Genomic DNA, 14,841 nt, shown 5'->3' on the forward strand with positions numbered 1-14,841 from the left:
TAATAATCACACTACCATATCACAGTTTTGATGTTATCTCGATTAATTCTGCAGCCCTTGTGTGTTGGTAAAGCTGAATTAGCACATAAACGGAGAACTGTAAGAACATTTAGTCCTGTATGTTTCCTTTCTGCACCTGCTGTTCTTAATGATGCTCATTTGCATAAAGTTGTTATATCCTCCGTTATCTGCTAGCAGTGAGAGCGTGGTGACCGCTGGATGCTGTTTGGTTTCTCTCTGATTGTACTCATCCACTCCTCATTTCTCATTTCTAGCATGCATAAAAACACTCACATTATTTAAACTTCTGTGCCGTTCCCTTCTCTTACCACTCAACCACATATCAGAGAGACTCATAGACCCTGCCTCAAAGACCCTGTTTACATCTGGTAGTGACATCCATCTCAAGCAGTGCAATCATAAATGAGAAGCACTAAATGCCGGAGTAAATGGTGTATTTTGATCAGCTCTCTCAAGCCACTTTCAGAGGTGTTCACATTGTATTGTGTAGTGTAAATGCTAATGTGCTCTGATGCATCAACGGCAATTTTTTTAAAAGTGAAGACATTTATAATGTTACAAAAGATTTATCAAATAAATTATGTTCTTTTAAACTTTCTATTCATTAAAGTACCCTGAAAATGAACCTGCACAATTGTTTTCAACATTCATAATCATTATAAATGTTTCTTGAGCAGCAAATCCTCATATTAGAATGATTTCTGAAGGATCATGTGACACAGAAGACTGGAGGAATGATGATGAATATTCAACTTTGATCATAAGAATAAATTACATTTAAAATGTATTACAGTATAGTTATTTTAAATCATAATACTATTTGTATTTATGTACTGTATTTATGATCTAATAAATTCAGCCCTGGTGAGGATAAGATACTTATTTCAGAAACAGTAAAACATGTTACGGACTCCAAACTTTTGAGCAATTGTACAAACAAAAGATAGTTCACCCAAAAATGAACATAACTCACCCATAGTTCCAAACCTGACCTACTTTACTGTACTGTGGAGCACACACACTTACACACACAAAAAATATATTTAAAAATATATATAATTTTTGTGTTCACCAGAGGAAAAAAGTCACCAAGGTTTGGATTGACATGAGGCTGATTTAATCGAATGATCCCTACAGAGCATATTTCCTATTAAGTGATGTATGTAGTCACACAATCAGAGACCCTCCATTGATGAAATGCATAATAATCATCAAAAGGAATTGCATGTGCTCAAAAAATAAAAGCCAGTCAGTTCTCATGTGTTTAGAACAAGAGTTGTCAACCAAGTAGCTGAAGTCACCCGCACACTGAAAAAATGCAATCACACCCTCAAAAAGACCTATCACAAATACATCTTTAATTTTACTTTTTGCATATGGAAAAAAGTTAAAGTGAAAAAAATATGTCCTCTGCTGTGCAAAAGAGACATGTGAACTAACATGTAATTCTACCATTGCATTTTAGTTGTAATGGTGCCTAATTTAGCAATGCCAGCATTAGACTTCCTGTAGTCAAACTGTGGGTCAGGCAGAGCCAGAAGTTCAGTGAGGTGTCACTATAGCCGGAGGGAAATCACCCCTCTCACCCTCACATATCCATGACCAGAAACACCACGGGTGGATTAGTCACGCCTCGGCCCACTCGTATTTACATTAGCGGTGGATTTCACACCGTGATCTCTACTCCACCTCTGTGTCTTACAGTCACGCATTTCAGCTGCTACAGACCACTCGCCCCGGGTGGTCCTGTGCACGAACATTTGTAAGAGCTGGGCTTTAGAAAAATGAGCCGTGCCACTTTTCCGACCGAAAAAGCTCAGCTTATCATGCAATTCAGTCATGTGTGCTGACACCTCTATTTTTGTCGTTTTGTGTGTGTGTGTGTGTTTTCCAGAGGACCAGATCCCTCACGGCTTCCCGACCATAGACATGGGTCCACAGCTGAAGGTGGTGGAGCGAACGCGCACTGCCACCATGCTTTGTGCCGCCAGCGGGAACCCCGACCCGGAGATCTCCTGGTTCAAAGACTTCCTGCCTGTCGACATTAACAGCAGCAATGGACGAATCAAGCAACTCCGTTCAGGTAAAAAAGCACCCTGTAAACACACAAAAAGCAGCAGAAGAAGCTTGGAGAATAAACTCTAATGAGTGCACTCGCTTTTTGCAAAGATGATGATTGCATACATTGAAGCCGGCGTTCCCTGCTATTTTTTCTAACCTCGTCTTTTTTAACCTCCACAACAAAGACAATATAGAGCACAAAAGGATTTTTTTCCCATTCATTTTCTCCATAGGGATTTCAGAAAATTCTTCAATAAAGAGTTCTAAGCCTTGAACCAAACCAGCTCCCAGATGAATCATATTGCAACACTTGAAAGTATTTGAAGAGTTCAGATGCAAAAAATCCTCTAAGTCCATCTGACATGTTTTCTTTTAAATTAGCTTCTTTTTTTCAGGCTTCTATTTTTAGGTTCAGTAATTTCACTTTAATGGCACTGAAAAGGTTATTAGTCAGTTATTGAAATGCCTCATTTTCAGAAATGTCACTAGTCAATGAATGTGCTTTTTGTGCAAAAACCTCTGTGTCCACCTCTTTGGTCAACAAGACAAAGAAAATAGTTGCAAAATCACTACAGATGCAACTGGAAACATTGCAAATGATGAAAGCAGAATTTATAATGTATGACAGTGAAGAAACTGATCCACACAGTTGCGAATCAAGTTGCGAATCAAGGGACTGCGATGTCAGAGTTTTGCAGAAGCACAAGAAATACAGTTGTGGTTACTTGCTATTCGCGAAGTCCAGTCATTACCACTGCAACGGTAATGACACACACAGTATCACACATGGTATCATATGTAAACGGTAAAACATACGCACGCCATCATTTATCTTGAAATCATATTTAAATTACGATTTAGGTCTTTGGATTTTGCCATCAAAGGGAAGCGGCGTTGGGCGGTTTGTGCCAACCGCTATTTCTGAATGGGCTGACGCTGGGATTTAGCGGATTTGAAGCTAAAGTATTTAATGAACGTATGTGCGGAGAGCATTTGCTCAATATGATTATCTCATTTTTGACAGAGGTGACATTTAGCGGCTTTTGCATCTGAACACTTCATCATATCAGAATGATTTCTGAAGGATCATGTGACACTGAAGACTCGAGGAATGTTGTTGAAAATTTAGCTTTGGTCACAGGAATAAGTTACTTTTAAAAATATATTAAAATAGAAAACAGTTATTTTAAATTGTAATAATATTTCACAATATTACTGTGTCTAATAAACGCAGCCTTGTTACAAAGACTTTTACCAATGACACTTGCAAAATATGCTAAATATTCATGGTAGTCTAATTCTTCACTGTGAATTTGGCAATTAAACACTTAGCAACTTACGAGCTCATAGGTCTGTCTGGAAAGGTTAACATTCACTAAATCTCTGTGGAGGAAATGAATGGGATTTTTCGTCTTCGGGAATCCTGCTATTGTGCTTCATAGCAGCTAAGGCAGTGCATCTGTATGACAAGTGACATTTCAGATGAAATGAGCCTCCGGTTTCATTTCATGTCTTAAAGTAAACGGAAACAAACAGGAAGACAGACTGGCTCGCAGTTATTATTCACATAACCCTCCGGTTAGGACACACAAACATGATTAAAATGACAGCACAGTGATTTGTTTTGATTAGAATCGTCGGCCCCTGTCAACAATCATATCCTGCATCAATCGTCAAACAGCTCCGCATTTGTCATATTATTCCCATTCGGCCAATCCATCTCGCAGCTACCAGACAATCACATAATTTATTTGTTTGGATACAGTCCATTATTTGATCCTGAGATTAGCTTTGCTCTCCAGCCATTAGCGTGAAGGCCTTTTTCCATTAACGAATGCTAATGAAACAATTTTTCAGTTCGTGACCTTTACAGAACGGCTAGGAACAAATAGGAAAAGCACTCATGATTCAATACCTACCTCTTCAAACGGAACCTTAATCTCACTGGAACATGTCATTGTGTACGAGTAATTACCACCAACCCCACTGAAGCAGGTGATTCTTCCCTGGACATCAATCAACAATCTGTTTACAATGCAAGCTGGGTGATAAGCAGACAGGGAGGCAGAATCAGATAAAGAGAGATGGGAAAGAGCTGATGAGAGGGTTTTAGGGTTTGTAATCCTGCTACTCTCAATGTAAACACTCACAGGTAGACTATAGGTCAGGAGTCAAGCCTCATTCAGATATTAGTGTAGATTAACATCACCATCCCTGTTCACATTTTCAGGGTTAAAAAGGGAAAGGGAAAAGGGACTTTCCCTTTTAAGGACTTTTCCCTTTCCTTAAAAGGGAAAGTCGCCATAGTTGGGTAAGCTTCTATAGTGCTGAACGAAAAAATTACAACAATTATAACTGTTGCATTCCCATTTGCTCCAACAGCAAAAGAAGAAACCCAAGCATAGACTTTAAAAATTGTTTCTACAACATTTTTTTCCAGTGTAGGTTTCTGTATTTTAATGCCAAGGTAATAAAACACAAAATATGGTTGTTGTTTTTTTTTTTTTTTTATCTACATCACAGTCTGTGAAAATAGTCCATTGCTCAAGCAAATCGTAAGAATCCATTTTGGCTGTTAATTTTTTGCAACATTTTTGCTACGGACATGCATGATGCTTCAAATTGAGCATTTTCTTAAATTGTGTAATTACTTTTATTAGCAGTCGAAACATTTTTACCTGGCAGATGATTAAAAGATGAAAATCCCCTGATTTGTTACCGATTCGTTAGCACACTAAGCTCTCAGGCAGAGGTGATTTATGATGATTGGTGTGCAGATCTTTATGAACAGAGATGTGTCAGGCTGATTATTGATTTCTCCTCAGTAAGATAATAGATGTCCAGCTTAGCTGCTGTTTAAAGTCTTAAATACAGCCAGGATTGATAGTGACTGTCTCTCGACTGCCGGCGAAAAGAGAACTCTTACTTCCAACTGCTCCTTAAGGGGAAAAATGAACGCATACTTGAGTTTTCTCCCTCTAGCCATAGTGAAGATATAGTAAAGTCTTTCTATTCTTCATTATGCTCATGCTACACTGCAGACTCTGCCCAAAGTCCTTCATCCTGTCAGCAGGATTTTAGGACATCCTGGGCTTTCTGAGGGTTCCAGTGTACGCCAGGCTTTCTGTAAACTGCTGATGGCTTTGGATCACAATCCACACAGTTTACAGGGGTTTCCTCGTGTTTCTGACCCCCCTCCCGAACTGTTTTCACATGGTGGAATGGTTGCCTCATGATCCAGATTAAAAAGAATCTGCATCATAGTCAACAGACAACACTTTTTTCATAGTTAAAAAAGGCACTTTCTCTTTTGAAAATAAGACTCAAGGGTCAGTCAGTGCAATGAGATTGAACTCTTGCTTTGCACTCTTAAAAAAGGTTTCCTTCTGTGTTGCATCAGACAACTGTATTTATTTAGCACAGCTGTGGTCGGATCCAAAGGCCAAAGTTGTGCTGGAGGTAGACTGTGCATCACTGTAAAAATAGCAGAAGACCCTTGAATTTATTACTAGCTCAGCTGGTCACAAGAATTAGTCATTTAAAGGTCAAAACATACTCTACACAAGTACATGAACTCAGAGTCTTTGCTAAACAAGCTTGATTTCACACATGCTGCTTGAAAACGTGTCAAAATGCAATTCATTTCAAAGTAGAAGCTTCATATGGGGTTCTATTGCAGATATTAGTGGTAACGCTTCTTGTGTATATCCTTTTTAAGTCCACTACTTTCATGTTTTGCTGTGCAGTTTAGTTTCAACGAATCAAAATGTCACCATGTTTCTAGCCAGTTACCTGAATAATAACATCTGTTTTGATTGTACAGACATTTAACTCCCTTGTACTGAAGAGTAACTCAACGGACATTGTGTGTGTACAACACTCTTTTGTGTGCTTGTGTAGAGTATGTTTTTGGCCAAAAGCAGCAAATGTAAACTACGCAATGTGACTTAACACACACTGAGAACAGAAGAGCCAAACATCTTCAGGGAGACTGTACATGCCGCTTCTTAAATAAGAAATCTTTTTCTCCTGTTCATCTTTCTCATCTCTTATCTCTCTAGCTCTCTCTTTCTCCCTCTCTCTCTCTCCCTCTCTCTCTCTCTCTCTCTCTCTCTCTCTCTCTCTCTCTCTCTCTCTCTCTCTCTCTCTCTCTCTCTCTCTCTCTCTCTATCTCTCTCTCTATCTCTCTCTGTCGCTGTCTTTCACACTAACTGTTCTCTTTAATCTTATTTGCATTCATATTACCTCACCAGGTGGTACACCAATCAGAGGTAAGAATGCTGAAAACAGAAAATATCCAAATGAGTCATCTTTCGATTCCGTTTTCACCTCAAAGTGTCCCCCCTCCATCACCCTGTCCCCATTCTGGAGTCTTCTCTCTCTCTTTGTCTTCCTCCTCCTCGTCTTCAATCCGGCCTCGTCTCTGTGCATGAACCTCTGCTCGTCTGTCTCACTAATGGGCATCTGATTCAGCCTAATTGAAAAGAATACATCAGTATGTTTAAAGACAGCTATAGCGAACCACCGGAAACCTGCTGTTGTTTTCTCCACAGCGATCCATCCAATTAACATCTTTATTGGGGAATCTCACAAAACCTGTCAAGAACATGTTCTGAAGAAGATATTACATTTTGCTTAAATAAAATGAAATCGGTGTAAGCGCCATTAAGAAGTTTGCATCGTGACATTGTTTTAATGTTAATTTAACCCATTTTCCCCAAATATTATAGCTAAATTATTTCTGTATTAATATATTCATTCAAATTTTATTCTGATATATAATAATTTAGTTTATTACATAAATGCATGATATTAACATTGCCAGTAATATTAATACATCAAAGTATTTGTTGTATAGACATATGCTGATTTTATTACATTTTTTCAATATATATTATAATATATACATATAATTGCGTTTTTTTTTTTTTTTTTTTTATTATTATTATTATTTTTTAGTATTACAGTAATGAGGATTTGGGGGAAATGTGCTTAACTGTCATTTTGATCTAAATTGACCTTTATTCAAAGATGTAGGCTGGCAGTCAGTCTGATCAATAACTCTGCAGAGCTGCAGTGCTCTTTGAGAAATTGTCAGATACCTTGACAACATCTCATTTCCCGCAGGAGAAAAACTTAATGTCATTATGACAGTTTGTATTATCTAAGCACCTCTCGTCTTCAGGCTTTTAGCAAGAGAGTCCAGACTGAGGGATAGAAAAGCTTACCGTTGATGTGACAGGACTGATGTAAAAAAAGAAAGAAAAAGAAAAAGAAATTTAACTATCTCTAAGCTAATCTCTTCAGAGGGAATATCAGGGTGAGAAAGCGAGATTAGACTGAGAGAGGGCAGAATGACATCTTTCAGCATCTGTCGGATACTAGGGTTTCATATGTAATAAGTGATAGAATAGCCTGCTTTCCTGATGACTAGAGAAAGAGACATGGCTCTGCTCCAAACGCTGTCGAGCTGCATTCGTAGGTATCATAGACGTAAAGTGAAAGCTATTGCAAACAGAACACCACTAAATTAAAAGATACACGTTTTGAAATCATATATCTATGCATTTGGCAGACGCTTTTATCCAAAGCGACTTTGCATTCAAGCGGTACATTTTATCAGTCCATTCATTCCCTGGGAATCAAACTCATGGCCTTGGTGTTTAAGCTACAGTTAGTAATGCCAGTGGTATTTTGATATACTCTTATATTTTTGTTAACATTTTGAATAAAAAAAAGTTATTATTTATTATTATTTTTTTAAGTTTAGGTTTCTTTTATATGTAATTTTATTAAGTTTCTACTTTCTATTATTAGTTTATTTAGGTTTAGTTATTTTAGTACTTCAACTTTAAATGACAATTAGAAATGTTGCCTTGGCAGCTAGCTGAAATAAGTTTCATTATATTTTTTGTATTTCGGTTCATTTTTTAATTTAATTTTTTTAAGTAATGATTTTTTTTAATAGTTTTAGTTAACAATAATAACCATGGTTGATCCCTAAATAGACTTCAAGACCTGCTCACACCAAAGACGATAACTATAAAGATAACTATAACAATAACTATATTAGCGTCCCCTTCAGTGGAGGATATAATTCTGTTTATTCTGCGAATGCGCTGCAGTTTTGTCAGCTGCCACTTTAAATGCTTGAGCTCTTTGAAATCTAGTAGATTCTAAAAAAAAATCATTCTGAAAAAAATCATTCTGAAAGTGATTCCATAGATGTCTTTTCTCTGTGCCGTTGATGTTATAATTATGTTCTGTGGCAATTCTTTTACGTTTAAAATGATTTTTAGAACTATCTTTATCATTATAGCAATTGTCCTTGGTGTGAGCGGGCCTTTAGACAGCGAGGCAGCTCACTGGGGTTTGGAACAGATCTAATGTGTGTGTATGTGTTTATGAGTGCTGTAAGTGTGTTAAAGGGTCGTTCGTTTGTATAATGCACTCTTGGAGCGAGGTTAATGCTCAGTATCGTAATGAGGTCTCATACACTCACAGTCTTTCGATTATGTTTCTATTGTTAATGCACACGTTTAAACCCATCCCATAATGCATTTCAGGACTACTTCTGAAATACACTGACAACATTTTTAGTTTTCTCGGTGTGCTTCCATCATCCACAGATTGCATGATGTATGTCACATCACGCAAACAAACAGCACCGCCATACTAAAAACCCAATGAGTTAATTACTTCATTTCCTTTGTCAGAATAATATGTCCATGAAATGTGTGTGTTCATTTATGTGTGTTATTAAGATGAACAGAATGCTGAATCCAGGTAAGTGGCTGTATGATATGGAGATAATGAACTGCGAGAACTTTAACTGTCATGATATTGCTGGCAGAAAAAAAAAACAAGCTTTTATTTTTAGTCCACCTGTACTTTCTATTGTGTTGATGCATTGAGGATGCACTGACAGTGGTTTCAGCAGCTGTGTTACGTCTTAATAGATCCACTCGGGCTCGGCTAGCAGAATAGCAGAGCTTATGTGCAGTGACAGTTATAGCTGGCGTAGCCTGCAGGTCTTTTTACTTGCCACAATTAATAAATAACTCTGTTTACTTTTGATTTATTGAATTATGGATTGAAAGATGTTGCTCTTTTCTTTAAGTATTTAGAGAGACAAGAAAGGTCATATGCCAGCCGAGTGTTAGTCAATGAAGTGTGTAGAACATTTTTTCTTTTCCTCGGGCCACCCTCGTTAAAAACGATGGAGGTGTCGATTGTTTGTGAGTGTGTGAGAGAGCGTTTCTGTCGGTTTGTGATTGCTTATGTTGTGTTTGCAGGGGCGCTGCAGATCGAGAACAGCGAGGAGTCGGACCAGGGCAAGTATGAGTGTGTGGCAGTGAACAGCGCAGGAACCCGCTACTCCGCTCCTGCCAACCTCTACGTCAGAGGTAAGATCTTCAACCAAATCCAAAGCCCTATCCTTTTCATCTCGATCTGCTCTCCATACAGGCTTTACCACGGCCAGAACAGGACCTGTTGCTCAAAAACTCACATTTCTCTTTGATCACCCATTTGTCTTAATAGAAGCACGATTCTGCAGTGGAGAACTTCTCCATTGATGACTCATTTTTTAGTAATCAAGAAATGTTTTTCACACATTTTTCATTAAATGAATGAGAAGAACATTTAATTTTATTGATTCTGAATAGTAATGCACATACAGTAGCTATGTTTTTCTAAAATGTTTGCAGTGAAATTGCCACAAAAGGCAATTTTGAGCTGACAATTCTTTAAATCAGTGAATCATTCAATCCTAAACCTATTAATTGAAATGGAAAGAACTGATTCACTTTAAAAGATTATAAAATGTTTAACTCCTTTACTGGGAATTGTTTCCCCCTTTTTCTTACCCGGGTTTGTTTATTGGTTTTAAGCACTGTGAAATAATACGCTTATTTTTACTATTAATGTCAATTTTAACAGTTATCATTCAAGATGATTATAGTTGATAGCAGTTTTATGACTTTACAATGATTATATTCTTTTCATTTTTGTCCATTAACGATCTGCAGAGTGTGCAGAGTGCATCAAGTGTTAGTTGAGAACAGGTCAGCCTTCCATCAAAGATCAATTACATATAAAAGTCTTAAAGGTACAGTAGCAAAAACAGCCTATTTAATTAAAGTCAGAGAGAGGTTGAAGTTGATATTAAACTATTGCACTTCAGGGAAAAGAGCAGAATATATTTTAAAATAGCACGGATTATTCAATTAGGTAAAGTATCCTCTAATGCTGCTGGTCTTGGAGGATGGAAAGGGTGTAAGTGTTGTCAGGGCATCAAAGAAAGGACCATGTTAAGACTTTCAAGCCAGATTGGAGAATCCCATTGTGGAAATTCCCTCATTAATGCTGGGATCTATTACAGCAGGTTCAGAGACCACTAAAACCTTGTTTCAATCAAAAACCTTTTTATTTAACTTCCACTTTTGCCTGGAAAGCGCTTAAAGCCCTCTTCAAATTTAGACCTTTAAATATGGTGATACGTTACTCTTTGATAGTGTTTGTGTGTGCGTGTGCGCGTGTGTGTGTCTGTGCGAGCACATTCGATATGAAAGCAGAGGAAATGAGAACTAGAGACAAATCTTTGTCCATAAATTCTCAAGCCCTCGACCAATCAGAGAGAAACTCATATAAATGATGCATCGTGAAGATCATATCATGTGAATTCTCTCTGGAGCCCTTTGATCTTTACACCGACCACACACACTCTCAGGACGTGCCTTTTGATGAATGACATTTAATATATATGTATGAGTATCTGATGCTTTATGGTGAGAGAGAGATGTTCTCATTTTGTTAGTCCATGAATTTTTTAATGGTAGTGTCATACATTTATTGCGTTTCTATTCAAGGATTTACTATTGATGTGTCTTCATAGATACCTGTGCGTATATTTGTTTATCTTGCATTGTTATCCTATAATTAATGAGTAGGGCTGGGCGATATAGCCCTTAAAAAATATATGCAATATTTTATGCCTTTGGCTTACATCTCAATATATATTTTTCAGTAAGTTTTTGCTAAGTCAGTTGTAAGCTAATTGTAAGTAAATGGCTTTAAAAAAAATACTTAAAACAAGTAAAGCAGGCCTACAATAAAAAAATGGTAAAGTTATAAAATAATTTAGAAATGTTTTTCATATGGATTTTCACTAAATGAATAGAAGAATTGAATCAGTTTTATTTATATATTTCTTATATATATATATATATATATATGGTAATGATACTAAACAGTATTTTCATAGATGTTTTAAAGCACTGGCATTTTAATTAGCCTTATAATCTAATGAATCATTCATTAAAATGGACCATTTGAAAGAACAGAACCTTTTTCTAATGTTTTTGATGCTATTAAACTTTACTAGAGAGACAATAGAATCTCTCATTTAAACCAGTTTTGATATCGAGCAGCAGATGCAAAGCTAATTTTATAGTGGCAACAAAATAATATTGCATATTGTAAATGTCCAGTATATCACTCAGCTCTACTAATGAGGATATTTTCTGTATGCTGTGATGTGGTTTTGTTCTTGTTTATTGTCCAACTAACTAGAGTCTCTCTACAGGTGTGTAAACTTCACTGACACACACGTGCATCTAACAGATCTCTTCTGAACGCTGTGTGTGGGCCTATGTCTGTTTGTTCAGTGCACTTCCTCCCCGTCTCTCTTTTACTCTTATTTCTCTTTTTTCTTTGGGTTCTACTGCAGTGAGTATCACTGTATATGAGAGTGATCATTCCATAATTGCTTATCCTTTCATCTGAAAAAAAAAGTGTGTGTATTCACTCTCATTCCCATGTGCCTTATCACACCGAGACACTCAAGCACTGTTGAGGGTCCTGCATCATGCTTCTTCTGTGTTTGTTTGTGTGTGTGTGTGTGTGTGTGTGTGTGTGTGTGTGTGTGTGTGTGTGTGTGTGTGTGTGTGTGTGTGTGTGTGTGTGTGTGTGTGTGTGTGTGTGTGTGTGTGTGTGTGTGTGTGTGTGTGTGTGTGTGTGTGTGTGTGTGTGTGTCTGTGTCTGTGTCTGTGTGTCTGTGTCTGTGTGTCTGTGTGTGCCTTTGTAAATTTGGGAGGTTTAGGGAGAACAATGCAAAACAGTATTTTCTTGATATGTATTTTTGTCTTGTTTCCAAGGCAATTATCTAAGCATTCTTAACTCTAGATACATTTACTTAAGAAGCAAAATGATTTAAGACATTATTATTAAAAAAAAAAAAAAAAAAAAAAGATGCCTGGTTCAGATACATTTTGACTCCTAAATCTTGTTGTGTGATGAACAAGAAACATGTCAGACTACACATTGCTTCCTGACGAATCATCGCTAGCCGTCTTTAATGATGATGTCATTGAGAAGGTGGAACTGTTTCTGACTTTCAGAAACAGGAGCGTTTGTCAGCATTTATTCGTCGTGGTAGTCCCTTGAGGAAACATCATAAAGGCAGGAATATTGTTGCCAGCGCTCCACAAACCTTTCCTCCATTGCATAATTCTAACTAGCAGTTCCAGTACGCATCTCTTTAGTTTTGCCATGTTTGAAAGCTGAAGAGCTTCTGTGCTCCTATTGGTCAGCGCAACACATGTGACAGAACCTGTCGAGTAGGACCTATTGAAAACAGTGCTATCGGTAGCTGATTTACATTAGTCTAATAATGATAAAACTATAATTTTTCTGAATTGGCTGGAAAAGGACACCCTTAATTTACATAATTTAAACTTCTAACAAGACAGTCGTTTACTAATATGATGTTAAACAATACAATTTAACCACAAATAAACAAAAAGTTGTTTCTAAAGTACTTACACTTGAAAACAGCTGCATCTCTGTTTTCCGCCATTTTCAAATATAACGAGAGCTCCTCTCTCCCGTGGCATCATGGGATAGTTAAGTGTCCATCGTATGCGCACTTCAGAATCTCGCCGGAAGTAGTAGGCCATCCGGGTACTTTTCGCATACTGTTTTTCGAATTCTGTGAATTCGGACATACTACTCTGCTCACGTACTGTTTTTCACCTACTATATAGTATGGAAGTACGCGATTTCGGACGCAGCCTTAGAAATATTAAACACGCTAGATGTTGGTTATGGTCTATGAAGTCCCGCACATGGCATGCAGGGAGCAAATTAGTAAATTACGTGGACGGTTTACTTTTTGTTCCTTGCACGTCATGTACGGGGCTCCGTAATCGTCCAATATGACACACTATACCAGATAAAAACTCAATTCAAAGGAGAAAGTATATTTTTCTGACTGTTTTTTGTTCTCTTTTTAAGCATAAACTCACTTAAATATGTATAGATGTATAGATTTTTGAGAAAGCAAGACTTAAGTCAATTTGCTTCCCAAGTAAATTTGATTTAATTTGATTTAAGAATCTTTTGATAATTGTGATGACTTTATAACACAGTTGCTAGATATAAAGTCAAGACATAAGAAAATAAAATTGCAGTTTTTAAAATTATGTAGATAAGAATATTTTACTTAATTAATTTTGTACAATTCATAACATAATGTATTTACTTGTTTTTTATACTAAAATGCTAAATGTTTTCTTGTAGGCAATAGGGTTTGGGTTAGTTTATAGCTTAATTTGAGGTTAGTTACCACCACAGTAATGCAAGAACGCACACTCTAAAAAATGCTGGGTTAAAAATAACCCAAGTTGGGTTGAAAATGGACAAACCCAGAAGTGGGGTTGTTTGAATGGGTCCATTCACTGAGTTCAAACAACCCAAATTCTGGGTTTGTTAATTTTCAACCCAACTTAGGTTGTTTTTAAGCCAGCATTTTTAGAGTGCATGTTAATTATACACTTGCAATGCATCAACATTCAAATCCGACCTGTATGTTATGCATAAACTGTGATAAAATACAATAATGCAAGAAATCTAAAAATGAGTGGATGCATGAGTGTGTATTGGTGCTGTTGTTGTCTCCATGTTCTCATCTCTCTTTTATGGATAAGCAGAATATTTGCCTGTTTTACTCTCTCTGTTTCTCCTTGTCTTCCTCCTGCTCTCTTCTCTTTTGTTTCCCTTCCTCCATCTTCATCGCACCCTGCCATCCAAAATCAATCCACTCCTCACTCTCAGACCAGCGGGAAGGTGCGTTGTTTTCACTATCTCTCCTCCTACGCAGAGGGTCGGCGGATGGGAGGCGGCGTGCGTCCCCCTGCTGGCAGCTCCTGCCGTGTCGTGTGCCAGTCTCTCTGGAGCTCTGCTCTACCTGAATCTCTGACACTGTCCTCTCCCTCACGAAATACCCATGCATGCTGCTGGCTGCATCACATTTCAGCCTGGTCTTCTTCTTTATGTTGCATGTGTCAGAAGTGTGGATGTTTTGTTGTTTTCAGACATTTGTAAAAAGCCCTAAAGCAACTTCAGGGATCTTTTAGGCAGTTTTCACACTTCGATTGCTCGGTCTGAACCTGAGATCGATGCATTGTGTTTTTTGGCTCCAAACCATGGTTCTTTTGTTTAAAAAATGGAAACCAATGTTCAGTTTTTCAGTTAGGCTTTTGTTTTTTGCCAAACGACATTCATGCCAATTGCAAATTATGCTGAAGTTTTTTTTTTTTTTTCACTCCTGAGTTTGATTTGCTTCACATTATTTGGCTATTGAACAGCAGTGCTGAGTACAGCGGCAACAGTTTTTCACCATAGAAAAGTAATGACTCTTTACTTTACATTTGTACTCGTGTTTTAGTTCTTTTGGTTTTAACTACTAAAACTTAACAT

General features: G+C 37.3%; 1 protein-coding gene across 1 annotated transcript in view; it reads left to right on the forward strand.

Moving 5' to 3' along the window:
- Window positions 1–14,841, forward strand: part of ptprfa (protein tyrosine phosphatase receptor type Fa) — a 246,360-nt gene that overhangs the window by 142,250 nt on the left and 89,269 nt on the right. Inside the window, exons 5-8 of the mRNA XM_067458880.1 lie at window positions 1,916–2,104; window positions 6,336–6,353; window positions 9,378–9,488; window positions 14,197–14,208. Of these exons, the coding sequence (XP_067314981.1) occupies window positions 1,916–2,104; window positions 6,336–6,353; window positions 9,378–9,488; window positions 14,197–14,208 (330 nt within the window). The remainder of the gene's footprint in view (window positions 1–1,915; window positions 2,105–6,335; window positions 6,354–9,377; window positions 9,489–14,196; window positions 14,209–14,841) is intronic.

This window comes from Pseudorasbora parva, chromosome 12 (genome assembly GCF_024679245.1).
Source record: "Pseudorasbora parva isolate DD20220531a chromosome 12, ASM2467924v1, whole genome shotgun sequence".
NCBI lineage: Eukaryota > Metazoa > Chordata > Actinopteri > Cypriniformes > Gobionidae > Pseudorasbora > Pseudorasbora parva.